General features: G+C 38.8%; 1 protein-coding gene and 1 long non-coding RNA gene across 4 annotated transcripts in view; one reads left to right on the forward strand and one right to left on the reverse strand.

The window, feature by feature from the left end:
- The first annotated feature begins 7 nt into the window (after positions 1–7).
- On the forward strand, positions 8–26909 carry LOC118170690. Its single transcript, XR_004752840.1, has 3 exons — positions 8–1260; positions 9209–9213; positions 26899–26909. It is a non-coding gene; the product is annotated as an uncharacterized LOC118170690 (long non-coding RNA).
- Positions 4815–27016, reverse strand: part of TTC39A (tetratricopeptide repeat domain 39A) — a 46131-nt gene continuing 23929 nt past the window's right edge. For all 3 annotated transcript variants that reach the window (XM_035333150.1, XM_035333149.1, XM_035333151.1), the window contains exons 8-18: positions 26282–26347; positions 19803–19911; positions 19076–19143; positions 18886–18945; positions 17955–18116; positions 16185–16276; positions 15032–15152; positions 12613–12724; positions 10570–10684; positions 9759–9875; positions 4815–6725 (exon numbers count right to left, since the gene is read on the reverse strand). In XM_035333150.1, the coding sequence (XP_035189041.1) occupies positions 6605–6725; positions 9759–9875; positions 10570–10684; positions 12613–12724; positions 15032–15152; positions 16185–16276; positions 17955–18116; positions 18886–18945; positions 19076–19143; positions 19803–19911; positions 26282–26347 (1143 nt within the window). In that variant the 3' untranslated portion in view covers positions 4815–6604. The remainder of the gene's footprint in view (positions 6726–9758; positions 9876–10569; positions 10685–12612; positions 12725–15031; positions 15153–16184; positions 16277–17954; positions 18117–18885; positions 18946–19075; positions 19144–19802; positions 19912–26281; positions 26348–27016) is intronic.

Raw genomic sequence — 27016 nt, forward strand, 5'->3', positions numbered from 1 at the left:
AAAAAAAAAAAAAAAAAAAAAAAAAAAAAAAAAAAAAAAAAACATATTCTTTGCAGCACCAAACCCAAGAGAGTGTTTGTCTTTATTTTAAATGAAAGCATTCCAACAACAACTCAGCACACAACAGTTTCTGCTCAATCTACAGCACATACTAAGTGCTCTCTGCCTGCCTGCACCACGTATTTTGTTCTGGACACAGGCCCTGCTCTTGCTCACTTACCACACATTTGCCAGGGCCCTCCCTGCAGACACAGACTGCCACCTTTGTAGCCTCTTTATCCTACCCCCCTGCACAGACCCCTCGGTGGTGGCTGCCTGTCTAATCAAGAATGCTGGTGTGAGTGAGCATGCATGCACATATATTTAATAATATGGGTATGTATGTCACAGATCACAAACTTTCAGTAACAGCAAAGGCGTTATGGGTGAGCTTCCTGCTGCTCCTTAGAAAAGAACAAGAATTATTTGCATCAGCAATGAGCCCAGCATCATGGAACAGAAACCTTACCCAAGGCTTCCCAGGTACGGAAGCCTTAAAAATGGAGGCTTGAGCAAATACCAAACCTGCATCTGTCCTTGCTGGTTGCTTCTAAAAAGAGCTTGCAGCTGCCAGAGGCTGTGTAACCTCGGGAGTGATGAGAGCAGTACCGGCTACCTGATAGAAGATGACACTGAACACGGCCCCTATATTGTATCTTCTAGAGTCATCACTCATCACTGCTTCTTCACCTACAGACCTTTGCTGAGCGTTGGAGATTCCGGTCCTATTTTCCATTTTTGCATGGCCCCAGCAGAGGCACTCTTTAGACATGTCACAGCACCACCTTCACCAAACGGGCAGGAAAAGCACCGCATTCACCAACAGAACACCAGCTCATCCTAAAACTGCACCTACCGCACTATCAAAGCCACGCACAGCTCCTGTGGCTCCAGCACTGCGGACAAGCATCAAATACAGCCCTGGTGTGCTAAGTCGTTCCTTACCTCCACACACCCTACGTGTGGCTGGGTAAGAGGAACAGTGAGAGGTGAAAACCATCCAGAAAATTGCAGCTTCTACTTATCTGCTTTTTCTCAACAGATAAAAGGCTCAGATCCAAGTTACCTGCCTCAGCAGAGGACCTGAAGTCCTGCCGGACCTACCTGTGTCCAGGACGCATGCACTGCTCATCTTGCTTGATAGGACCTGGGAGAAAGAGCAAAATAACAGGAGATTCTGCACGTTTCTTCTATGAAAGAACTGAGAAGTGAGCGATCAAAGTGTTGGGGCTCTGCACCTTCCACACTGTGCACCTTCCACACTCTCCCTCACTAATGCAAACAACCTTCGTACCATGTTATTGGAATCAGAGACTCTGCATTTGCTGGCTTCTTGCACTGCCCCTCTGCAGAAAGCAGAGTCCACAAAACGTTGGCACGCAACCACTGGCAGGCACAGACAAGTGGAACAATGGACTCCAGACAGCCACAACTACGTTTCTGTTAACGTGCCTTAATCCAGGAGCCCCCTACCACCCGTATTCCAGCAGCAAGCCTGCACAGAAGTTCAAGTAGCATTTCTGATAGGTATTGAAACAAGGCAGTAGCTATGATATCCAAATCAGCATTTTTGTAGTAACCTCGCTTATTTTAACAAAAGTCAGAAAGACAGAGCCTAGACGACTTATTTAGAGGAAAGTCATAATCTTTAACTATCACTGGCTCTCTCACAAGCACAGAATGTGAACACAACATTTGAACAGCTGTTTCCTCTAAAATAGCTGAGTATTATGGCCCCTTTTTGAGTCTGATTACTATTTGGATGAATTGGTCAGAAACAGTCTTACGTAAAAGATGTAAAAAAAAAAAAAAGTTACTTTTCAGCCACAGACCTGAAAATGTTGTTACAGTACTTGACTAACATGAGATAAATGATTTTTTTCCCCTCTTTCTTTTTTTTTGAATTTTAGAAGCCAGTGTGCTGGGTGGTTTCTGACTGCTTTGGTTTGTATTCTTTCTGCAATGTAGTCAAGGAGAGTGAAAGCAAGTGGAATTCAACACAATACGTAATTCTAAATAAACATTTTGCTTGACTTCAGCCAGCAATGAAAGAAAGTAGGTCCAGAGATTTAAAAAAAAAACAAAAACCACAGAGAACAATGGAACAAAGCTTGGTCCTACAAAAATGTTGAATTTGGAGCAAACACCATGCAGAATTTTACCACAGTGCAATGCAGGTATTTATTAGTTCTCTTGCTGTTCATAAATCTTTGAGACAAGGATTGGACTTAAAATAAAGTATTTGTCTTTTTTTTTTTTTTTTTTTTTTTTTTTTAAGCACCTGAAGCAAATCTGGAGGGTATCTTTTAAAAATATTTTATAATGACAAATCATTCCATTACAATACTTGCCAATACACACTCTGCATGTTATCTATCACAAAAGGGTACTTGCAGAACATAATGAGAAAAGAAGCAAGTTCATTTCTAGTCTGCTCAGGTTTTCCGATCTTGTTCATCAGTGACGTTTCCAACCATTAACCATTTTCCTGTACAGCAGTAAACAACATGACTCACCTCTTTATCTTCTTCTCTTCCTCCCAGAGGAGGAACTGTGGAACGCATTGTTTTGGTCATTTCATATACATGCGCACTGCAACTGTGCTTTTATGCTAGAGAAGGCAAAGAAACACATCTTGCAGGTGGAACAGGAGGCTGAGAGTGCTGTATTTAAGCTCTTGGGAGTGCCTTTTGCATTCTGGGCTGACCTCTAGGAAAGCCTTGTTTCACAAACAGGAGCATTATTTTACTGCAGATGCTGCTGTTGGGCCCAAGATAGGCAAGCTGTCAAATCTGTCACCCCAGGATCTTTTAGCTATCTTCGACCCAGGCCACAGGTCAACTAGAAGTACTAAGGCACTGAACTTAATATAGAATTTAATGCTAAAACCAGTGTGAAATGGAAGGAAATGTTTGATATGATCCTGTTTTATAAAACACAGCAGCATAGAAGGCAAAGTTTTGAATGCTCTATCACTGCAGTGTAAATGAGGGCAGCATTAGAATGGGGCAGGCTTTAAACTAACCACCTGTGACAGAATGCATTAATTGTAGGTCATAATAGGACTGCGTGTCAGTAATAAATCAAAACGTGTTCCTGTGCTTTAGTTTAGCAATCATAAATGGGTATTTCCAAATAGCAGTAGTTGTATCATGTTTGTGAATTCACCAAACAATTCTCTATCCTCAAGAAAACCTATAACCACGTTCAGCTTCACCCCACTGTTCTTTATCCAACAGGTTATCTCACCTCATGTTATTTATAGGAGCTGTTCACGTACAGTTAGACTTTGTTAGACCTCAGTGTAAGCTGCTTGCTGCTAGCTCTTTAACCCATATCCTCCCTTTGGTTCAGTGAGAGAGCACATATGCATGACTCCACATATCAGATCTAATGATGACGGTTATCTCAGTTTTACTGCTTTTCCCTTCCTTGCCACTACCACGTTCAGAAGACACTGATAGCACAAGGCAAACCACGGCAATTGCTGCAGACATCCAGGAGACCAAATATGAATTTCTCCTTGGCTACTGACAGGAAACCACTCATCAGTGCTACTAAATAAAATATGTTTTTTAAAAAATACAGTATGTAAGTTTTATCATAAAAGTCCTAGTAAGTGCAGAACAGTACTTTCTGCTACGTGAATTAGATTTCATTTGGTTAACTTCTCTGGCTTTGCTAAGGATTGAGAGAGCTGACACCAGCACTTGTTGGCTAAAGCTTGTTACACAGAGAGGGTTTCTTGAACATTAGTCAGACTCTGCAGTTTGAAAGCAGTAGGAACTGCTGCTTCTGCAAATGAGGCATTTACCATATCCATCTGAAGCAGTACCTAATGCTTCCTAAATCTTCAGCCATGGTGAAAACCCTTGATTTGTGATTCCATTACGGTATCCACTATTTTCTTGTGGGTGAATACACTGAATTGTGAAGCTGTTTGAGAACTTCTCACACCAATTGTGCTTTCCCTAATTCATTGTACTTAAAGTAATTTACCATTCTGGAGGGCTCCTTCAGGAGGAATGCAGCAGCTTCAGTAGAAGCAATGGAAAGGTTCTCCAGCCTGAAAGACAATCCCATTACAGATGTTCCAGATATCGATATATTAGCTACAGCCCACACTGACACCGAGTTTCTGAACACTAGCGGCAGAAAAGCAACAGAATGAAGTATACTCGTGAACAAAGAGTAAAAGCAGACAATTCAAAATGTAACATATCTAAAAAACAAGTCTGACATGTGGTAACATACCAGATCCTCCATGCATCCCTTAGGAAGCAAGGTTTTATTCTCCCTTGGTGAGTTCAGAATAGTACAATCTGTAAGACCCTGATGCATGAGGGAGGTGATGTTCCCTCCCGGTTGGGAGCGAAAATGTCAGAATGCAAGCACAGACTACTTGGTCATGACCAACTGCAGGGTCCCCACCTGAAGCTGGAGATTAGGCGTACGATACGACGGGTGTTTATGTGCAACCAAAGGTGACTCTGAAAATCTCAGGATTTTCATCGCTGCAAAGAACCAGGGAAGTTGACTGCGTGTCGCACAGTATGGCCTTTGTGCAACGCATCCAAGAGCACAGGCACAACTCAGTTGTGGGTGAAATTTCAAAGAGCATTTCAGTGGCCTTGAGAGATATATCTACAGTCACAAGGATTGTTCACTTTCTGCAAAGTACAAATTATGCTAATCCTCATGGCATTGCTTGCTCAAAAGATGCTAAGACTGCCAAAATGTTTGAAAAGGACACAACTGGAAGAAGAGGCGTTATATGCATGAAATAGAACAAGAATCTTTTTTATTCTATACAAAGAATGACTGAGTTTTTACACTTAAGTTTTGATGTGCAATATGTAAATAGCATAACTGTTCGTACTGAATCGTATCTGAATTGAGAATTTATCTGAGGAAAGTCACTTTAAAAAACGCATTCTTCACCTATAATTTTAACTTGGGAAGACTTTTATAAAGGGTGTCTATTTTTAATACAATGCAAGTTCTCACTGTTGAGGAACAGGTGGTTCTGTCTCCTTGCATATTAATTTGCATTATAAAACAATGTCATTTCTTTAGAGGAGGTAAAAGCAGAGCTACAAACTGTCAATTTTCTCTTCTGCTGGGAACAATCACATCAGAAGGCATATTCACTGTGAGGTACTTATATATGAATCTTCCTGACAAACATCTCCATTGGAGAAAAAGGGCTGTCAGAAGACCTCCCATCGCCACATACCAGAACAGCTCATGGGGAACCATCTCCTTCAAAAGGGAGGTAGAACTGTGCCCTCAAAAAACACAGGTGTACACAAGGAGCTAGCCTGGAGAACAGTAAGTACAGCGCGCATTTGTTTTACGTGTGACTTCACCAGTTTTGCAGAAAAGCAGCAATTATATGGCAGACAGCACTGGAAAGAAGAGCTAGCCCGTCACTCTATTCTCAATGCCCTACTTCCTCACAGGTTCTCCAAAAAGATAATAAAGAGCAAAAAGAAAAAGATCTCCTTTGTAAATGGCAGAGCACCCTGCCAAGGGAGCCTGCTTCTGCTTCAACCCAAGTTTCTTAACACAGGAAACATTACCATGTGGTCTCTTTAAACATGGACATCTCAAGTAGGACATCTCTAAGAACAATCATTTTAAGAAGAAATTGACTGTCACAGTAACTTTGTGTGGCTGTGCAGCCAGTGGAATATTGCTGTTTCTTAAGTGACCTTCAAGAACTTGTGCTTTGAATATAATACAAACTTCAAATCATGTTTGTTCTGACGGCAGAGCTGTTTCCTAAGGTCCTCCCATTTTTAAACTTGTCAAAGAAGAGATGCAGTTTTATACTTCCATCTTATTCTTTTTTTTTTTTTTCCTCTCTAAAATCCTTGGTAAATCATTCAGGCACTACAAGCAGTAGACTTGACATGAAGACAAGATTAAAGAAAATGTCAAGATACTTGCATAAGGGAGAACATTTTCTTCACCAGCAAGTTTCTTACAGCAGCAAAAAAGCAACTACTAAAAGCTAGTAAAGAGACATTCTATGCACAATTGAAAATGCCCAGGATTGAGAGCTCCTCCCTGCTGTGTTTCTTGTGCACTGAGATTTTCTCACATCATTTCAAGTAGAGACTTGGAAAAAGAGAAGCTTCCTTCTCAACTGCTAGCAGTACGAATTCAAATGAACGTTTAAAGCTCACTCTGATTAAATCCGTGAACCATGAAAAGTTTACAGTTGCTTTTTTTTCCCCAGTTGTTCCACTTTATGTTCTATCTTGCTTAGCAGATGTTGTGAATACAAGAAAGAAAAGGCACATGATTGAAAAGAGAACTACACAGATGTAAGTATTCAAAAAGCCACTGCTGAAAAAAACAATATTTTTATGGGTTATAGTTGGTTTGAGGGTTTTTTTTTGCCATGTTATCACATTGGATTAATGTTTTATGCATCACCTTTAAAATTTTAAATGATTTGGTTTCTCAGTGACTTGAAAGAGAAGGAAAAATAATTCTAAAGTGTCAGTAATTGTCTGCACCAAAGTTTGCAACAAACAGCACATCAAAGAAGAAAACGTTACGACACTGCCGAGGCTCCAGAGTGCATTCCATTTTCTGGGGAGGATTTGGCTTGATGCAGGGCAGCTTGAATTCTGAAATGTGTTCTCGTTTCCATGGAGTAATTCTTGTAGTTATGTCTAAAACAAAAGCAGATCCGCCCTGATGAATATATATATATTTAAATATTTTCAAGTTATCTTTATGTTACTGTTTTAAGTAAAACAACTGTAGACAGCAAAAAGCCTTTTCTTCACAAGCTCCTTTGTTGCCTACTGTAAAATACAAGGCATGTGTTTCTGGCCAGACAATGTAGCTCTTTGTTCTTCATTTGTAGTTCTACTGTCTGGCAATTACCAGAAAAATATAGCTTAATAACAAATTGAATCTGTTCCACTCAATCAAAATATTGAGTCCATATTAAATATCCATAACATCCACTTAGTTTACATTCAGAAATTATTTTTTTTTCCACTCCTAAAGTATGACTGATGAATTTGAACACATATTTTCATGATTTTTTTCCTCATTTTAATAAGATGAGGAACGTGTGCTAACAGTAAGGATTTAAACATTTTGCAGCAGTGATATGAACCTTTGGTAAGTATGGTAAGGACAGGAATGAGACTGATAACCACTGATAACTGCTAGGTAATGTAGAATGAACATTGTATTTCTAGATTATTAAAAAAAAAACAGAATAAATTTGTAATTCAAAGATGAAGCTTTAAATTGCCTACATTTGGTACAATGGTAAAAAGAAAGATGTATTTCAGTGATACTGTTTATTCTGGATACCTACAGTTGTCCACAAGCTACTTGCCAAATCACAGTAAAAGAATTTAACAAACATAATAGAAATAACATCTAGGAGAAAAAAAGCTAAGACTTCTAAGACTTCCAAAGCAACAGAGGTGGGATCTGCTGCTCCCAGGACCACAGGGAAAATGCAGACCTTACTAGGAACCAACATTTCAAATCCTGAAGAATGGAAACCGAATCTAGGTACCAATGAGGATTAGACCATGCTAATATTCTTTTAGCAGATACTGTCACCTTTACAGAAATGTTAAAAAAAGTAATTAAGTAAAAGTATTAAGGAGTTTGTATATTTTAAAAGCATTTCAGCTCAAAATTCATAATTCAAATCAATCATGGAGGGAAGCATCTGGCACTGTGGCAGTGGCAGTCTCTGCGAAAACAAGGGACTCCTCACCCATCCTACACCAGCTTTTAATTTTATGTATGCAGTACTCAAGAGGCTGACTGAGACATGGAAATGAATGGGTTGTGCTGCATGATGATCTGAAACACTTTAGAGATTTTGCTGAAAACTAAGTCGATTTTGTCATGCAGATATTAAAAAATGCCTCTTGTATTTCTCATCAGCAGGCTGATATTCTTGCTTATTGCTTATGGTAATATAAATAGAAATATTTCCATGCATGATCAAGCCAAAACTGTTTATTATCTCATTCCACTCTTTCTCCTAGAGTTGAAATATTCAAGCCAGCAGCAGTACGTGGATTTAGGTCAAGTAAATCAAACATCATGCACAAGCAGAGCACTCATCTCCACTCCTGCCAACAGCAAGCATGATTTTGCAATCCTGAAATCCACCACAGACAATGCCTTCTCCCCCTAGTGGCTGAAAAGACACTCAGCATTTTTAGCCGAAGGCTTATGAAACCTGTGCATTCTGATCAAATATATATAATGCTACAGGTGGTAACTTAAAGGTTACAGTTTTTAGTGATTGATTGAAATAAGACAGCTCCCCCCCCCCTTTTTTTTTTCCACATTTCCATGAGTTCTTTGAGCATCAAAAGCCTGAGTATTAGCTTTTCAAACACTGGGTAATGAGATTTTTAAGAGCTGCTATCTGCTGTGCCCTTCTTTAAGCCAACACCTTCCCTTGAGGGAGTCTGTGACCTGAGCCACACAAGCTGCCAGGTAAGAGGTGGGAAGGCCGAGCAGGGACTGACAGCTGTACTAGAGCGTGAAGCTCTGAAGCAGTAATTTCTAGGCTTCTTTTAAAGATTTGAGCAAAGAAACTGAGGATTTGAGGCAAGGCGTGCTTTGAGGAATGTGAAATTGACTGAAACAATTTCCATTGCGTTTTGCTAATGCAATTTTTGCTATTCCTAATAACTTCCACAAGTCCACAGAGAATCAGGCTCATGAGCACAGGAGATTAAGAGCTGCAATATTTTAATTTTTGTGTTGACAGGCTTTTGGCATCATCTTCAGCACACTGATTCACCACTCTTACATGTTGGACTGACTTGGACAAAAACTCAACAGAAAAACTCTCTGCGACTTCTTTGAAAGTTGGGGCCAGAGATCAGTTTTGTAGCAACACTCCTGCAGCAGGGGCTGGTGTGATTCTGTGCACTTGGAAACGTGCAACATCTGGCCTCATTCAGCATCCAGGCAGAGTGAAGAACTGCCCTGCTGCAGAATGCCTGAGGGAGATGAGGGTTGTTTGGTTTGGACTGCCTTATTTTTTTCTTTTCTTTTTCTCCCCCCCAATAGAAATCTTGGCTCAGCAGAAAAGCAAAGACTTGGACAGAGGCAAAATTCTATTTTGTTGGTTTTATAATAAAGAACATGCATGATCCAGTCCAAGTATTCCTGATAAACCTACTTGGATAGAAACATCAGTCACAACAAAAATAGCAATGGCAGGTGTTTCAGCTGTCTTTCAGATGCAGACGAAAGAACACAAAGATAAATGAAAACTGAAACATCATCTTCAATGTATTTTATCAAGGAAAAAAGAAGTAACAGCACTGCTAGCTATCAATCTGAGTAATATTATTTCAGCCCTAACATAGAGCTTTGATTTCATTTAATACATCTTCTGTGAATAAACAAATAGACTACAAAGATAATTACATTTAGTTACCCATGGATTATTCCTTATGGAAGCCCTTGACATTCATATTAAGACCTTTAAAATTATTTTTCCTCTTATCAGAATGGATTGATAGCTCACAGACTGTACGATCAGATAGTGTCTACTATCTGAAAAGGCCCCAGCCAAAACTAGGGCATGTGTGCTTCTGCTGATTAAAGGAAACAATGAGTTTCTGTGGTATTAATGTGTCTGCTTCCTATCCATCAGTAAAATAACATACTGACCCATCAGCAAAGACTTTTCAATTGCTTACTTTGCTCTTTCCAGTAGTTTTATTCCTTCTTCTCTTCTATCCTGGTCCAGATATAGTAAGGCCAGCTCCAACAAGGCATTTGGAATTAGATAATGGTCATATTTTATCTTCTTCTCACTGCATTGGAAAAGAAATAGCCTCAGTATCTTGAAATGATATATTATTTCCTTCATTTAAGAGCTCCAAACACAAATAAATAGGAGATTAGCTAAGATCAGAAAGAGCAATCAATCTTTATTACAACACCTCTTGTGTTCTCTACCCAAAGCTACCTTCTGGGCTATTAAAAGTGTACTTTACATAACTACCCTATATAGTATGTTATATCTTGGAATTTAAAAAATATTCCCTTTATTATAAGGGATTTATTAGAATAGGTGACAATATTATGAGCTCTATCTATGTGAACTGAGAAAAAGAGATCACATTCACTGCACGATGTATAGAAGTTCCAAGCACAATTGTGCTGCCATCTGTCTCTGCAGACCGCATTTGGTTCTCTGAGCACAGCTTCTTCACGACTGGTGAGAGGAAAGCGGGGAAAAAAAAGCAGCAGTATCTCAAAAAAATTATGCACGTATAGCCCCCAAAGAAGAAAAAAATCTCTTAGTAAAAAGTACAGAATTGCAGGTCAGGTCCTCCTTCCTACATAGCTAATAATACTGGCAATCAAAATTGTGATACCGAAACAAGTGAAATAAATACTAGAGATACTGTACTCCTCCCCTTTGTATTCACATTCAGGTTGTAGTTACTTGACAGCTACTGAGAAATTCAAGAGCTCTCCTGCACACCAGGTATGACAACTTACTTTAAGTAGATGTAATTAAAATGGCCTTCTGCCTCTGCAATCTTGCCCAAATGCTTGAGGCATAAACCCTTTAACAGTTTTATCACGCACTGGTCATCTGCTAGCAATTCCGTAGCTGCAAGATGAAGCAAATGGCACATTTTAGAAAACTTTAGAGTACCGGACACTTTCCTACCTGCGGGGAAACATGCACAGGTAGGTGTGAGTAAAATCTCTTTTACTGGAACACAGGACAGAAGGAACTAACTGATCCATTAAGTTCATTCAGTGCAGTTTCCTGCTACTACAGACAAACTTGTATCACAAAATACTAGCTAATAGGAATTTCTGCAAAATGTGTGATACCGCATCTTGTGCTATTGAATTTCGCCTTCTCTCTACTACTGTAGTCCTTAATCTAGTTCTCCCTCTGCCACCCCAGCTGATAAAATGCTGACACATTCTACATGGAACAGTTTTTCCCCTTTGGACTGTCCTTTTGGAGGTCTTGATCCAATTGCAGTTACTTGTATTGCTAAATCCAAAAGAAACATCTAAATACAATACATCACCAAAGCAAAACTGAGGGAAGATGCCCACAGACTGTACAGCACACTAACTTAGAAGGAACAGGAAAGAGGGCAAAAGGTGACATACTAAGTATGTGCCTGGTCAGATGTCTCAGGGCCACAGAAGAGTTATTTCATAAGAAAAACACAAAGCAGATCACTTATCTGGACATCTGTTCCACAAACATGTTTGTATGCACGCATCTCCTCTACTTATAATACAGCCTACAAACTGCCCCCAACTGCATAAAAAAATCCAAAACATTTATAAACCTACCCTAGACACAACTGTGCATATCAGATTTGCATTTCTGGATGTTATTTCCGTTAACAGATTTACATCTTATTGGTGTAACACTGTCACATGCTGTTGTTGGTGTGTTTAAAATATATTGCACTTTTCAATTGTGTGTCCTCAGAGTGTTCTACAAACATGAATCAGCTTCCATAAATCCCTGCAAAAAGTTAGTCTTGTTCACTATTTACTTAGAAAAAAAAGGAATAGTGAAATAATTCACTTATCCAAAATAAAGTATCAAAATGTGTGACAAAAGGTGAAACAGACAAATGACTTCTACTAAGATGTCACCTTCAGTGAAAATATTTTTGTTTGTTCTCAAATAATTAAAAAGGAGACAGCTTTAGCCATTTTTTCAAGCAACTCTTTCAACTCTAGAAGAATACTTGTGTAACAATGTGCACAGGAAGACCAGGTCCCAGAAAAGACTGCAATGCAGTGACAACCCACGTTCCTTTGTCAAGATGGGATCAATCCTTTTGCAGGAAGGTGGTATGTAGTAATAAGATCAACTATTTAGTAAGGGGAGACTGTGATTGCAGAGACCGGCTGCACTTCTATAGGAGTGGGGGAAGATTGGTGAGAAATAAATGGCAATTCAACTTGCTCATGGATGGCTAATTAACAGACTGACAAAAGATGTGGTAGCAGAGCCTGTTCCAGGTCAATATTATGTCCTTTCTTATGCTCCTTTCTAGTGCAAAGGAAGCCCATCCCTGATATCTCAGCTTTCAACACACAAATATCACTCAAGTCCACTCCAAGGACACTCCAAATATCACTCCAAGGTCATGTCATAAGTTGACAGCACTTTTAGAACAGAAGACTGACACTCGTCCCTTCCTATTAATCCTTCAAAACTGAAATATGGTATCTAAAGATAACAAAGCTTCATGGTCTAAGTAATCAAGTCAATTTATATGCTGATTTTGATCTACCAAAATAAACAGTCCTTAATACATGTCATAAACTAGTCCTAATACACCTCTGTGGGCGGAAAATAGCTTGCTACTATTGTAAGTCATTGCTATGATAAAAGAGGAAAATTAGTCCTATCTGCACAAACAGTTTATGGTTTCATAACCTACCTTCCTCCTGTGATCAGATTAACTTTACTAACAAGTGTCTCTTTATTCACAGATAATATCTTTAGCTATTGCACCGTAAAATACCTGCTTAAACCATATCACTGATTACCTGGACTTCTTGCCAATGCTTCTTCTGCTTCAATTAAAGTCTCTAACATGCCTTCTGTTAAGTTGGGACATTGTCCAATTACAGCATAGCCATTCCAGATATACATCATTTCCTAAGGTCAGGGAGAGAAGACAGCATTGTTAATTACAGCACTGGATAAACAAAGCTATCAAATACTTGTTATCTCTGTATGATGAAAAAGTTACAGATTCCTTAGCTAAAAACTCAGTTCATCGAAACATTTTCATTGCAAATGGAAGCCAGTTACATTGTTTTTCAGAGCAAATTAGTCCTGGAAAACAACTGAAGAGACATTTATTACACTTGATGCCAAGGTAGATGCTTGAAGAGGATGCCAGCACAATCACGCTTATAGATGAAGGCAAGTACTAACAAAAACAAACGTAAAACTTTAACAGCACATGGCTATCTATCCTTTTATTAAGGTCTCCTCTTGCTTTTCAGTTCTAGCCTAGCCAGGGCAGTAATAACAATAACTAGTTATAATGTATTGCTTCCACAGAAAAGTAAGAAATGTCAAGAAACCGAAGAAAACCAAAACCCCCAGCCTTTAAGCCAAGCTTCAAACAAACCAACAGAATTCTAGAGCTGAACCATAAACCCCTTAAATTGTTCAGGTTTGTTTGACGTTCCCACAAACAGTAACTTCTTTCATAATTCAACTGTTCTTAGGGTAACTTTAATGAAAAACTATTGTTTTAATTCCTGGTTGTTATTAGGGTACATCACCAGACCAAATGTACTGAAGTGGCAACTGCCAAGAGCAATCACAAAGCTTGTTTCAAGTTTCTATAGTGATTCAAGTTTCTATAGTATTTCCCACTGATCCTCGTGACAAGTTTTTTATTTTTATGACCTAATCTGAATTTGATAATTTAGAGCTTTTCTTTAAAGTTTCTGTACAGAATAACTGACTTCTGGAGCTACTGTACACCAAGATGTCAGGCTACAATAGATGAAATGATGTTAAGTCTGGTCACTGTTGTTTCAGCGTTGCTTTCAGTGTTACAACACTGAAAACCGGTGTTGAACTTACTGTATCTGGTGTAGATTTATTACCATGGTTTAGATTCAGAAGTACTCAAACTATATTTATTCTAGGCTAAATATTTAAGACTTCTCTCCTCTCAGCAAGTCCCTTCACATTGAAAAGAAAAATCCTAAAATGGGATTCTGCACCCATTCCACATCCTGAGTGCTTTCAATTGTTCAGCTGCGGCACCTGCTGCCTCAGAAATGCAACTGCAGCAGAAACAAAGTGCAGCGTCCCCACCACTCCAAGGGAAAGCCTTTAGCACAGAAACCTGTTTTGTTAAAACTCCATTAGAATAGCCCAACCAAACTACAGGTGTGTATATTTATTTATTCTCTACAATCTCTAAAACCTGAAAGGCAAATCAAAGTAATCTCATCATTTCCTCTCATTTCAGACTCATGACTTGGTTTAAAGTGGCCACTAGTGAATACCCACACGGTGCTGTACCATATATGCAGGGGACTGTTTGTTCAAGCAGCAGTGTGTCACATAACCAGCTGGTGGGCTGAGAAATGACTACTCACTGGTGTCTCCAAGAGGATCTCCTTGCTCAGGCATTTTCTTAAAGAGTATTGACTAATTATCCATCTGTTTCTCAAATAAAACAGCTCAAGGCACTGCAAATGTTAATGCCACTGAACTTGGCAAACCTGTGGAGTCAGAATCTTTCATGTTCTTTTACTTGGTCTTTGCAGATAGATTTTTGTAAGTGCACCATGTGCTAGGCAATGGGTGCCTTACACAGCTGATCTTACCTGGCCATGGGGAACTAGCCAGCACTACAGGAAAAAAATAAAAATAAAAAAAATAACTGTATGCAATAGCTCTCTGGAGTGGCTAAAGAACCTTGGCTGTGTTTCATCCTACCACCCCTGAGGTGCTTTGGAGAGCACCACACTGCAAACATTCAGGGGCACATTAGGGAACTGCTTACACAGAACCCCCAGTTCTAGCACGGGTTTCTTGATTTTTTCCACTCTCTTGTACCTTAAAGTCTTCTTTTAATAGTCTTAGTAATTGACACATGACAGAAGAGACCAAGGGCAAAGTTCCTCAACAGGTAATTAAAAATAAACCTCATAGGAGCATGCTAGTCCATAGCTAGAATAATGAGCTACACATGCAACACATTTATGTGTCACAAACAACTGGCTTAGTTCCCTGTGGCTGCTGCATGCCCCAGTTTTACAGCATTCCTTGCATTCATTTGGCTTTGTTTTGGGAACATTCCAGTCTCTTGCAGAGGTTTTACCTTAGAAACACGAAAAGATAGTATTCTAATTATCTTGCTTTTATTTCAGTAAATTAAAAAAAAAAAATGTAATGGGTGAGGGGCAGGGGGGCATAATATTTCTAACTTACCAAAGGTGGAACAGGTAAAGGAACGGGGTTTGAAGACAGATATCGTCGAGCTTTCCGAATGGCAAACTTTTCTGTAGGCAGTGATTTCCCTGCGATTTTCAGTTTCAAGCTGGGAACAATCCTGGAAGTTTTTTTAAAAAAAAAGTAAGGATTTTTTCCTCTGTGAACCTCTGGGACAACAATATTCAAACTTTTTAAAAAAATAAATCTAAGTGAAGAGAACTTTAAAAAGCTGCTACACACCCAGCTATTGCTGTCTCTAGGGAAGCAGAGCAATACGTATTCACAAAGTCTGTCTTTATGCAGGACATACATATCTCTTTTAAGCTTCCACTTCAATTAAGCAGCAGCAGGACTCTTCCCCACCCAAAGAATAAATTAGGTGAGGCACCTAACTTACAAATGGCCCATCTTCACAGACTGAGAAAGAGGCAAGCTTAGCTTTTGTCAGTGTTCCTCCCACTCTCCCAAAGACCAAACTGATTCCCTTTGCAATGGATCCCAAATCCAATGAAATCTGCTTTTAATAATTATATAAGATACGGAAGGTCTGAGAAGTATCAATATATTTTAAGCATATTAAAATTGATATTGAAATTTTATAGACACATTCTCAGAAAAACAAAGTAATTAATTTTGTTTGGCCCAGCAAATTTTAGGCTTTTTTTAGCTTAATCATTAGAAATATATTAAACGCAAATATTTACTTGCACATGTAACTATTTAATATTGGTCTCAGACTCAAAGCCCAAGAATCGAATTGTACTGATTTGGTCTCCATTAGCTGTTACAGGCATCCATCTTGTAGCATAATCCATTAAGGCTTTCAAATCTTACATGCCATTTTGGTTAAAGGAAGAAACTGAAAAAGAATGTGAATGGTACACGCAACTATAGCAGATACTGTATGGCTGACAGAACTAATACCTGTCTCTAAAGTATTTCCAGGCCAGTAGAAATCTGCTGTCTGAATTCAGGGTCTTCTTTAGTCTACGGGTAATGTTTCATTCTTCAATTTCTTACCAATTCAAATGCTATTTGTGCAGATCTTCCAAACTGCACAATGAGTAATTTTGCCTCTGTTCCATATATACCGTGACTTGATCTGAAACTGAGAGTTTCTTGATATTTACTGAAAGTTAGCAATTTTTACCTAAATAATTCAACTTCGTTGTCTCCAAAAGGACTGCAGTCATCAGGTCCAAACATACTGAGATAAGCAGCTTTCATGTAAATATAGGTAGCCTGCAAATGCAATCAAGAATATCTGTACAGAAAAATGAATTTACAGCATCACCATTATTGATTTAAAGAACAAAACGACAACAAAGAGGAAGAACTTGCTGCCTTTGCTTACAACTAGAAATAATCTTACGAAATTTTAATCAGGAGATAAGCATTTTAAAAAGTAGGGTAATTTTTTAAAAATCTTGTATGCCTTTGTTTTCTTTATCAGCTCATGTTCACATTACAAGTGTACAACTACGTATCATGCTTGTATAAAATAAATTTTTATATTACTCTCATTAATACACGCTGGAAACCTTATGAAGAGGTTGGAGAAAAAAAACTAAACAAACTATATGGTTTATGTGTCCAGTCACAACTTGGTAGCATACCTCAAATATTAAGTTCTAGAAAAAGCACAATAGTTTTTAAAAGGTTTCATTATTTCAGATTATGAAATGTACTGATTTCATAGGGACATGTGAGCAACTGTACAGTCAGCAACCAAGGAAAGCAAAGCAGCAGAGGACATTACAACATTGGAACAGCCGAAAATGACAGTTGTGAGTTCTTGAGCAGTCTTGAAAACTGCTTTAAGGGGTCTACATTAACCATAAGTTTCAGGAGTTTTCAGGAAAAATATTTTAAGCTTTGATATCTATTTGTAGCAGAATGTAACAGGCCATTTATGTGACCATTATTTACTTAGTTCATGTAGTTATTATTTTGCTCCTATTATGTTGTACTTACTATAGGTTAACTATTGATAAGAAGCATCTTTGCTGCCTCAAGGCCCGTGCAATAAACTTAAGAACTCTACACGCAGTTTAAAAAGACATACATTAATATTAACCCTACAGCATTTCAGGATATTAAAGCTTCCAGTCAGGTAGTGGTCCACCACTGAACAAAAGTCTTGTGGGAGCTATTCAGACCAATGCATCTGGCTGAGAGCGTTGCTGGAATTCCCAGGGGCACGAATCCCTGCTCCAGATTTTATACAACTGGAAGCATTGTGAGAGCTGCTCTCATCTGACAGTTTGAACCTTATGTCAGTTTTGGTTGCATTTGACCAATATATATCACGTGCAGTAGAAAAAAACAGAGATACGCCTCCATATCCACACTGTGTGATCACACTGAGGAGAAATAAACCAGTGAACACCAGTTAACCTCACCCACCCACTCACCAGACTTTAAAACCTGACAGATTTTGCTGTGGTTCAGGTGAAGGTGGAGGGAGGGAGGAAAACTACCAGGGTTCTTGACTTGAAAACTTCTCCCTTTCAAATGCACAGGGCAAGGTGCTTCTTCTAGTTGCATTTATTATCCTAGAGGCACCATCAAGGCTAATCTCACTCATCACCAAAAGAGCTTATAATGTTAAGAAAGAAATGACAACTTGCCACTAACTGCAATGTGTTGATAAAACAACCAGTTAATCCACAGCAGAACATCTTTAACAGGCTGTTCTTCATCTCCAAATGAGGCCCAAAAGGTTTCCATTTGCCCACAATCTGTTCAGATTTGAATGTTCACAATTCACATTGTTTTGAAAAAGCCACAGCAGACCAGGATTTGTTTTATGATTTTCACCCAGCTCACAAGTACAAAAAGTCAACTCTATTTGATTAAAAGTTAATAGATAATACAGGGCCTTACACCTGTCACGAATATTTCCTTCTTGTTCTCTTACCTTTGACCAAGTGTTTTCTTTGCTTAGCAGATCTGCATAAAAGAATGCCATCTTCCACTGGCGCTTATAGGTGAAGCACCACATGAGCTCCCAGTAACACATGTGATGAAACTGCTTCCAGTACTGCTGAGCCTCGCAACATTCTTCATACCTATTAACTGCCTGAACACAGAGATTTCCAAACACTGCCTTAATCACATGTAAATGCATGTACACCAGAACTGTAATAGACATTTGGTCTTCATGATCTGCTTCTAGAGCTCCTGCAGTTTCCAAATTAAAAACAGCCTAGTATTCCCCAAGATCATGTCTGCTGGTTTCACATAAGAGATCCTTGGCTCCACAGGCATCCTGGGGTCAGCAAGTTTACCCCTGCAACAGAGCTCCCCATTCTTGGAAGTTTTATATTCTGTCCTTAGTACAGGCAAAATTAATGTATGTCCCTAGGGAAACTGCGAAACTAAGTCAGAGGACAGGTGCTCAGCTGACATTTGTTAAAGCTCTAAAGACTTCAAGGGAGCTACAGCACTGCACATCAGCTGATACTGTGTCTCGGAATATTTTTGACGTGCATTCTGCAACACCCTAATTCTTGCAAGTCATGTAGGACTCTCCATTCAGACTTAAGGCAAATGATTACCATGGGATGTTGTTAAAGGTACAACTCACTTCAGGACAGGAAAGAAAATGACAAAACTGTGTCATTAATAGTGGTGGATTAGGTTATCACCAGAAATCGAGGGTAATGAAATGAGCTGGTGAAACAAGCTGGTCAAAATGTTTTTTGAAATTCCTACTTGTATTCATGAGCTATAAATTACATACAGGCCAAAGACACAGGAAGCATTAACCAAAACGGAAATGTTGTTCCTGTAGGAGTTTTTCTGAAGCTTTTGATGTTTATTTTTCCAAGAGCAAGTTGATTACTTACCGCATCAATATTACCCTTCAGTGTTTCTATCCTGCCTGCAAAAAACAGGAATATGGCTCCCTGTAATAAATAATAATAAAAATACAAGTATTCTTTAACAGTTTTCAAGCTGACCATACAGTCTAGATCTTTGTTATTTGGCAGGGAAACATTGAACAATAATACCAATCTGAATTATGATTAATTTTACCTTTGGATAGCGAGCCAAGTAAGGTTTAAGTAGCCTTTCTGCTTCCTCAACATTTCCTTTTCCTGTCCCTAAAATGCATAATAATGCAAGTAATAAAAACAGTAGGAAAAAAAACCACACACACACACACAAACACAAAAAACGGGAGGCAAGGTACTGATTAGCCATCCTCATCTAGCTGATACAGAAGTTCCTCTGTCTGTTAAGTTAGGTATAAATACAGTTTCACTAAGCCAGCAAGCAGGAAGATTCAAACAACATTGTGCTTAGTGACTTGAAAACTCATTTATGAGTAGACAAACACACTTTGAAAAAGCTCTAACAGTAGATAACTGGGAAGTGTATTCTTTCAGTGAGATGCTATCAACTCTCAAAAAAGACAGAGATGATATACAAACACGAACAAAGTATTCAGGAACTCATCTCACTTATAGCCACGATTTCAGCTTCCCAGTTAATACACCTGATTAGAGAAGAAAGATTTAGTTCTCATGACTTCTTTTGCTACCCTCATTTTCTCCTTCGTTATGCATTACACAAACCTTCATCTTGAAGATGAAGATACTCTCTGGTTATGATCACTACTGTAAAATCACCCCAAAATGACGTATATTCAATCTGAGTGTGAACAAACATTTCACCAACAAATAGGTGTTGAAACCATCTTTTTCCCCTTTGTCTCCCACAAGAACTAATCAAATCCAAGAGTTATTATAAACAATCTTACCTAACACAAAGGTCATGAAAGTATGATAGCAAAGCAACAGCATGGTACACAGCACCGACCTAAAGCTGTATGATGACGCTCCTTCTTGAAGCTGCAGCAGACCATGCTCCTGTGCAAACAAAGGTGAGGAGGACAAAGCATTAGAAAAGAACCAAAGCTATTTTTGTATATATGTGTGTGTAAATATATATTTATATTTACCTTTTGCAGTATCATCTATAGATTGCTTACTCTCAAATTCCCAAAATACACTGATGTTAATTACTTATATTGCAATCAGAGAGATTATATTAACAGTTTTTTATAGAGTAACTGCTTAATCTCTGGAAAACATCCTGTGACAGAGCAGCAATTGGTGATTTATTACTCAGTTAACATAAGAGAATGTGAAACAACTTATCACCATCACCCAAATGCTGTTAAACAACATTTCAATAATGAAAAAAGCACAGTTTTAAAATGCTTGGCAAATAATATTGATCGTCTTTGTGCAGTGCCTCCGTGTTTGCTGTTATTCACTGCAGAAGCAAGTTAAAGACATCAAGGAAACAATATCTGCAACTAGCAGGGCAAAGAGTAACAGTGCAAAAGGATGTCTCTAAGTATGTCAACAAAAGCAGCCTTGCAATGGTGTTGGCCCTCTTGCAATGGTGTTCCCACCCAGAGGTGGGAAAAAATATAATGGAAAGAAGAACATTCCTGTTCTCTTTGGGAAGAACGACAGTGATCAAGTATCACGCTGTATTCATATTCAAAGGGAGCACTAAGGATTCAAGCTCCTGAGACAACAGTATTTACCAACCCCTTTCTAGGACTGGTTCCCTGGTATCAACGGCAAGAACATAAACATGCAAACTTAATTAACCATGTGATTTGCTTCCTAGTAAACACGCACAGTAAGACGTTTGCTTTGTGCTGGGGAAAATTCTGTTTAAAAGTTGCACTACGACTGCAATGGAAAATTATTGGAACATGATGTACACAACTATAAAGACATCCATTCAAACCAGCTACACTATAAATAGGGACCCTGAGGGATGTCTCTAGAGCCACTGCAGAAGGTGTCACAGGGAATACTCAGTGCATGATCTCAACACAGATTTTCATCTTTTGTGTGTCCTTGCCCATGGAAAGGTGTTACACTACATGACCTTTACCATTTACTGGACAAACCCTGAAGCCTGTAACCTTATTCTAATTTTGATCATACATTTATGTTTTCACTTAACTAGTGTTGTTATTTTTTTAAAATATAAATATTTTGAGTTTTAATAAATCTTTATTACTGTTATGAGGAAAGTAATGGGTACCATTAACACACACACATGCAAGAGAATTAGCATGACATCTAGCCTGGATAAAATAATGAAAATACTGACTTGTACATCACTTCAGAAGAAATTTAAAAGATAGGAAAATCATTACTGAAAATCAATGACTTTATGGAAAGCAAGCACTCTTGAAACAAAGCCAACTTCATTTTCCGCTGAAAGCAGATGTTTGGTTGATACAAATAACTAACAAAATATGATACACTCAGCTTCTTCCACCTGCTCAGATGAAAACCACAAATATTTGGATTTTTTTTAAAAAGTATCACTGTTGTACTGCAAGTTAGAAGAAAAACATTTTGTGGAATGAATTTGGCAGAAAAAAAATCCAAAGCAGACTTCCAAAGTGGATTTTTTTAAGTGAAAAATCTTCAGGACTGATATTTTACTGAGTCTTTACAGACTTTTACATCAGTAAAAGGCCTTACAGGGTTAGATATCTTCCAGTTAATATAAAAATACATGTAAAATGGCTGCTGCTCATATTTGTGAATAGCACTAAGAATGACAGAGAAACAAACTATATTAATTATATAGAACAATTTACTTGTTTGAGTTGATCTCACTCATGTATTTTAGTCCAAAAATGTATTTTAAGATAGCCAAAAACAATATTATCGTCTGTATGAACAAAGAAGGCAGCCCATATCCACCCCATCTGGGACAGCATCTGGGAAAGCTGTAACTGTGAAGATAATCGATTAAGAAATTGCCCATTCTTTAGAAAAGGCAGCTGCAAATCTGGCATACATCAGCCTAAATTCTTAAACTGAGTAGTTACACAGGTATGGGAAGCTCACTGAGCAAGTTAGTTCACTGTCATGTCTAGAATCCTGTTTTGTCCCACACAGGTAATTAAAGACTGCTTACATTTCACTCTGCTACTGGAATACCCCAAACTTTCTATATTAAAATGACAATATAATCAGTAAACACAGTCTGAACAAAAGAAATCTAGAAGCAGTTATTACTACTATTGCAATGCTTGCTTGTAGAGAAGGCTGTAACAAAGCTGCTTCCCCGGAAAACACTCCTGCAAACTGCTTTTGCTATGGCAAGATCTCCAAAGCAGGATGACAAAGGGTGTTCCTGAGAAGCACATTTTAGCTACCATGTCCAGACAGACAGACTCCCTAGGCTCCCTTTGTGGCTGGTAGAGACAGATGTACTCCTGGAAGGAGCGATTCAGCACAGAAGCCCAAGTCAGACACGCTGAATCACCTTTTTAAGCACTTACTCTTACTCCAGAGGGATCCTACAGAAATTAGCCAGCAAACCTAATCAGGTAGGTGAGGTGTCATGAGTTGGGCAATGCTACTATTACACCCACATGATCCTCAGTGGGGATCAGCTGAAGATCTCAGCACCAAATCACAGGCTACTACTATTTGAGCCTAAGGAGTTACTCTGTGAACAAATTATACTCACTGGTGCCAGTCAGTATAATCGAGTGCATTACACCTAATTGTTCGGACACACCTTTCAACACCTGTAAATACCTCCCACACCTATCCCACTGGTGACAGGAGCAATGCCAAACCACCAGGATGTGCTTCCAAACAAAGTCTATTGCTACAATATAAAACAGATGTCAAGGCAACAAGTATTAGTAATTTCTCTAAAATACTTAAATGACGGTAACACAAAATGCACATTACCATGAAGAACATAAGGGATAACACAGAGGAGGAAGCAAAACACTTTTCTTACAGACAAATGTCACGATCCAGTGCAGTATCCCTTACCTTTCTATGAAAGCTGCTCAGAACATCCCATGCCCTTTTAATTCCCTATACTGTTTCTACATGACAAGGAAAAGCAATATCCCACTATTGTGATCCTTGTTCCAAGACATCCCATACTCACTCATTCAGGTGTCCCACACAAGTAGTGGAGGATTCCCACAGTGAATGTGGCACAAACAAGGACAATGCTCAGAACCATCATGAGACAGCGTACAGGCTGGTTCCTACCTATTTCAGCTGACTAAAATCCATCTCATTTCCTGAAGTGAAAGCTCTTCAACTGTATTTCAAATCATTCTTGTTTAATTACAGATCTTTACAAAGGAAGTAAAACAAGGTCACTGTTCATGTCCCATAACTTGATCACATTACTGCAGGTGTAGCAAGTAGGATGAATAATAGCTTTTACGAAGAACTAATTAAACTGGTAGCCTGGGTACTTGAATGCATTAAATAATTTCAGTTTAAAATTTGCAGGAGACCAAAATGCAAATCAAAAAGATGCTTCGTGGGAAACTGGAATTCAATTTATTACAAATTGAGACATCAAAAATATTCCTCAGCTCAGCTGCTTGGGGAAAAAGTGTCCTCCCACATCAGAAAGTATAATTTGAAAGAAGTTGGTTCTATCTGAAAATTCTTCTGCCTTCCCCTGAAATCACGCTGCTAGCTGACCCTCTGACAAGCTGCACTTAACTTACGGTAGACGCATGTCAAACTTTTGTACAGCTTAGCACCACAAAATTTGTAGCATTCTATAAACTAAGGATGACAGTATATGTCAGCCTGAGAAATCTTGTGATCTCACACCAGAAGTTAGTCACCATTAAACACAAAAAATCCGGATGGGACACATTCCACATCCGCTGCCCAGAGTGGGTAAGGCCAGCCTCCCCTGTTACAGAACAGTGGCCTAGCTAATGCATGATATATACCTCAACCCACAGAGAATTTCTTATGAAATCAGGTGAAACTGCATTCCTGTGCCTTGAATCTCAATATCTGAAGGCAGGGTCTATGCCATGAAACACAAATAAGCCCTTAGTTTGACCAACGATACCAGGAGAAAGGAGCTCAGACAGTGAGTGTGGCACAACTGGCACTTCTCAGAGCAAAAGGGAACGACGGTGGCCTCAGGCTACTTTTATACTTTCTTGATCTTATCCTACCTACTATTCTGGGATTCCAGACTGCTGTTAAGTTGATCATGCTGTCCCCAGTGCCCACAAATGGCTGAGGAAGTAAATCAGCTTTGGGCACATCCTCAATATCTAGCAGACATGATTATGTCTGAGAGAAGGAGAGTTGCTAGGGGCAAGTCTGCCAGCTTCAAGGCAGATTGGTTTTGTGGAAGGTATCTTAATACAATTGTATATCCACTTCTAATACCTGCATGATCCACACCAAAAGCAAACTGTCTTTGAGTGAAATATAACTCTTTTGGGTAAACCATAAGCAGCTCAAGGCACTAAACACGGCTCTCTTGGCTTTTGCACAGCCTGATGCTCACCATGAGCATTTAAATTAAAAGACTATTTGATGGACTCAAAATTCCTTTTCCTCTGGATGGGGTGCAGCATATGACACACACACACTTTCTCTCTTCTGTTACTCTTTCTTTCATCTTCAAGCCTCTTGTCTGCACTGCAGAGGACAGAATTCTCTTGCAAGCTTTGGAAAACCACCACTGGAAGGGATTATGAATGCAATTGCAATCTTGCTTTTCACCTTGGGCATCTAGTTTCAAACTGTCAAATGCAGAAAGACTTTTCTGGGATGTTAAAATAAATGACCATCAATGAACTTTGACCAAAATGATTAAAATGCGCCTTTTTTATGGTGTGCAGATACCATGTTTTTGCTTAAATTTATGCTAATCTAGGTCATGCTTCAGTCAGTTATTGAAAAACTGGAACAGGAGCTGACTCATCAACACAAATAGCAGCCCACTCATAGCCATACAACAAACCCCAGGGCCAATGGAAAAGAACAGAAATTCAATTAGAGGGAAAATTTTCATCTGCAGTAATAGAATGGGTGTTCAATACAGTATTCTCAGAATTTTGCTGGTACGCGAATTGCCCTTACATTTTCTCAGAGAGTATTTTGCTTTAGATGCATTTTGTTTTTATAACTGACCGGTGGAACTATTTGATTTTTGCCACTACTGCCTGTGAAACAGCTCCTGGTCAAGCTCCCAGACATTTCCAAGTTCTAATCCATGCTCTGCCAATAGCTCCTTGCTTTTAAAGCCGACATTTTATTTTCAGATCTAACATCTCTCCAATAAACTAATAAAATGGCAATGACATTCACCCACATGTCACCTACGGGTGCAGCTCTGATTAAAGAAACATTTTTCTCCTTGAAACTTGTTTTGAAAATGGAAAACGATATAAAAAAGAGTTGAGTTTTAACTTGCTTATACTTTTGCTGTGTTTGTGGGACATCAAACATTTACCTTACTCAGAATTTATGAAATAAACATAACTTGTAGTTCAGGTTAAGTGAACCTTAATGTGTTTTTAATCCAAGAACCTGATTTTTGAATGAATCTCATACTCTAGTGGTGGAATGGGAAATAAGGACAGGTACAAGGTATCAAGGCCAAGATTTTTTTTTTCTTTTAAAAAAATAAAAAAATAAAACTAATTAGTTCCCATCAGTTTATTATCCTATTTTGAAACAATATAACCACAAAATATTAACACAGAGAGAGTACTTTCTGGGCACTTTCTGTGCCTCTGCCCTACAGAGTAAGTCAGGTTTGTGCAAGCCTACTGGTGCTTCATTGCTAAACAACTGGCCTTAAACTGCATGCACAAACAACACAGGTCAGGCTTGTAATTCTTTGGGCACAAAAAAGCACTTACTCTTTAGGCAAAGAAGATTTAGGTGCCATGGAAATCATTAAAGACATGGAGAAAAATAAATCAAATGAAATTGAAAGTCTTTTTTTGCCAACTGGATGTCATGCAGGAACCTCTCAGGGTCATTCAGATACTCTAATAGCCACAACTATCAAGTAAGATAATTTATAACAGGCTAAAAATATGATTTTGGCTATGACCTTCTAAGCACAAGCATACATCAAAAGACCAGTAACTAAAAATAATTAAAAACAAAACAAAACCTGACTTTGTCAACACCATTGTATTAGCCATTGTCTTGTATCATGTTTCAAAAGTGTATTTTCATTGAAAAATGATATCACAACCTTTAGAGTGTAATAGTTCACACAAAAATATAAAGGAATTCCAGACTGCATGAAAACGTTGTCAGCAACATACATGCTGTGATACTAATCAGTGTGTTTCAGAGAGTTAATGAGAGGAAGAAGAAACTCCTCTCTCTTTCTCTACGTCTGAAGGAAATGTACCAACAATATTTATTTCACCTTTACCTTGTTTCCAGAAAATCCCACAAACTCCAGCAATCTCAGAATCCGTGCAGGAAACATGGACAATGTCTATAGAAAGAAATACAACAGTTACACAGTTACAGACTTCATCCATCAGCCATCCTGTGGTTTGCTACAGAGGACATCCTGTGCCATGTCACCACATTTGACCCCTTGTTTTTCTGTCCAGAACACAAGCAACGGCAGCAAACAGTGGCCTGAACAGCATCCCAGGTTCCACTCACACATCCTGCCCCATCAACTGTCCTGCCAGCAGCCAACTCCCTGTCCTTGGTTGCTCCCTCAGTGCCAACTAAATAGTAAATGGAAGTCAACAAGCACAGCCATCTGCTGCTCCTGTGCAAGGCTTCTCTCCCAGCCCTTGTCCCAGCAGGTCCCTTCTCATGAGGCTACAACCTGCTCCCACGTGCCTCCCAAGCACTGGCCACTGCTGTATCATCAAAGAACACGCCTTTAGCCTATGTCAGATGACAAAATTGCTCAGTTTATAATTTCTCCATCAGGACGTGCACATGGGCCAGCACACACACACCAGTACTGGCATGTTATGGGTAGCAGTCTCTTTATTTCTGTAGTGTATAACTATCTGCTGTTGTTAGACCAGAGACTAGGATCCTGCGAGTTATGAGCGCACACACCTAATTTTAACCCCATGACTAGTAACACTGATGCCCACGGAACTTCTCAGGTAGTTAAGAACATTTTCAGGAGTTTGCA

The sequence above is a fragment of the Oxyura jamaicensis genome, chromosome 8, assembly GCF_011077185.1.
Source record: "Oxyura jamaicensis isolate SHBP4307 breed ruddy duck chromosome 8, BPBGC_Ojam_1.0, whole genome shotgun sequence".
NCBI classification, from domain to species: Eukaryota; Metazoa; Chordata; class Aves; order Anseriformes; family Anatidae; genus Oxyura; species Oxyura jamaicensis.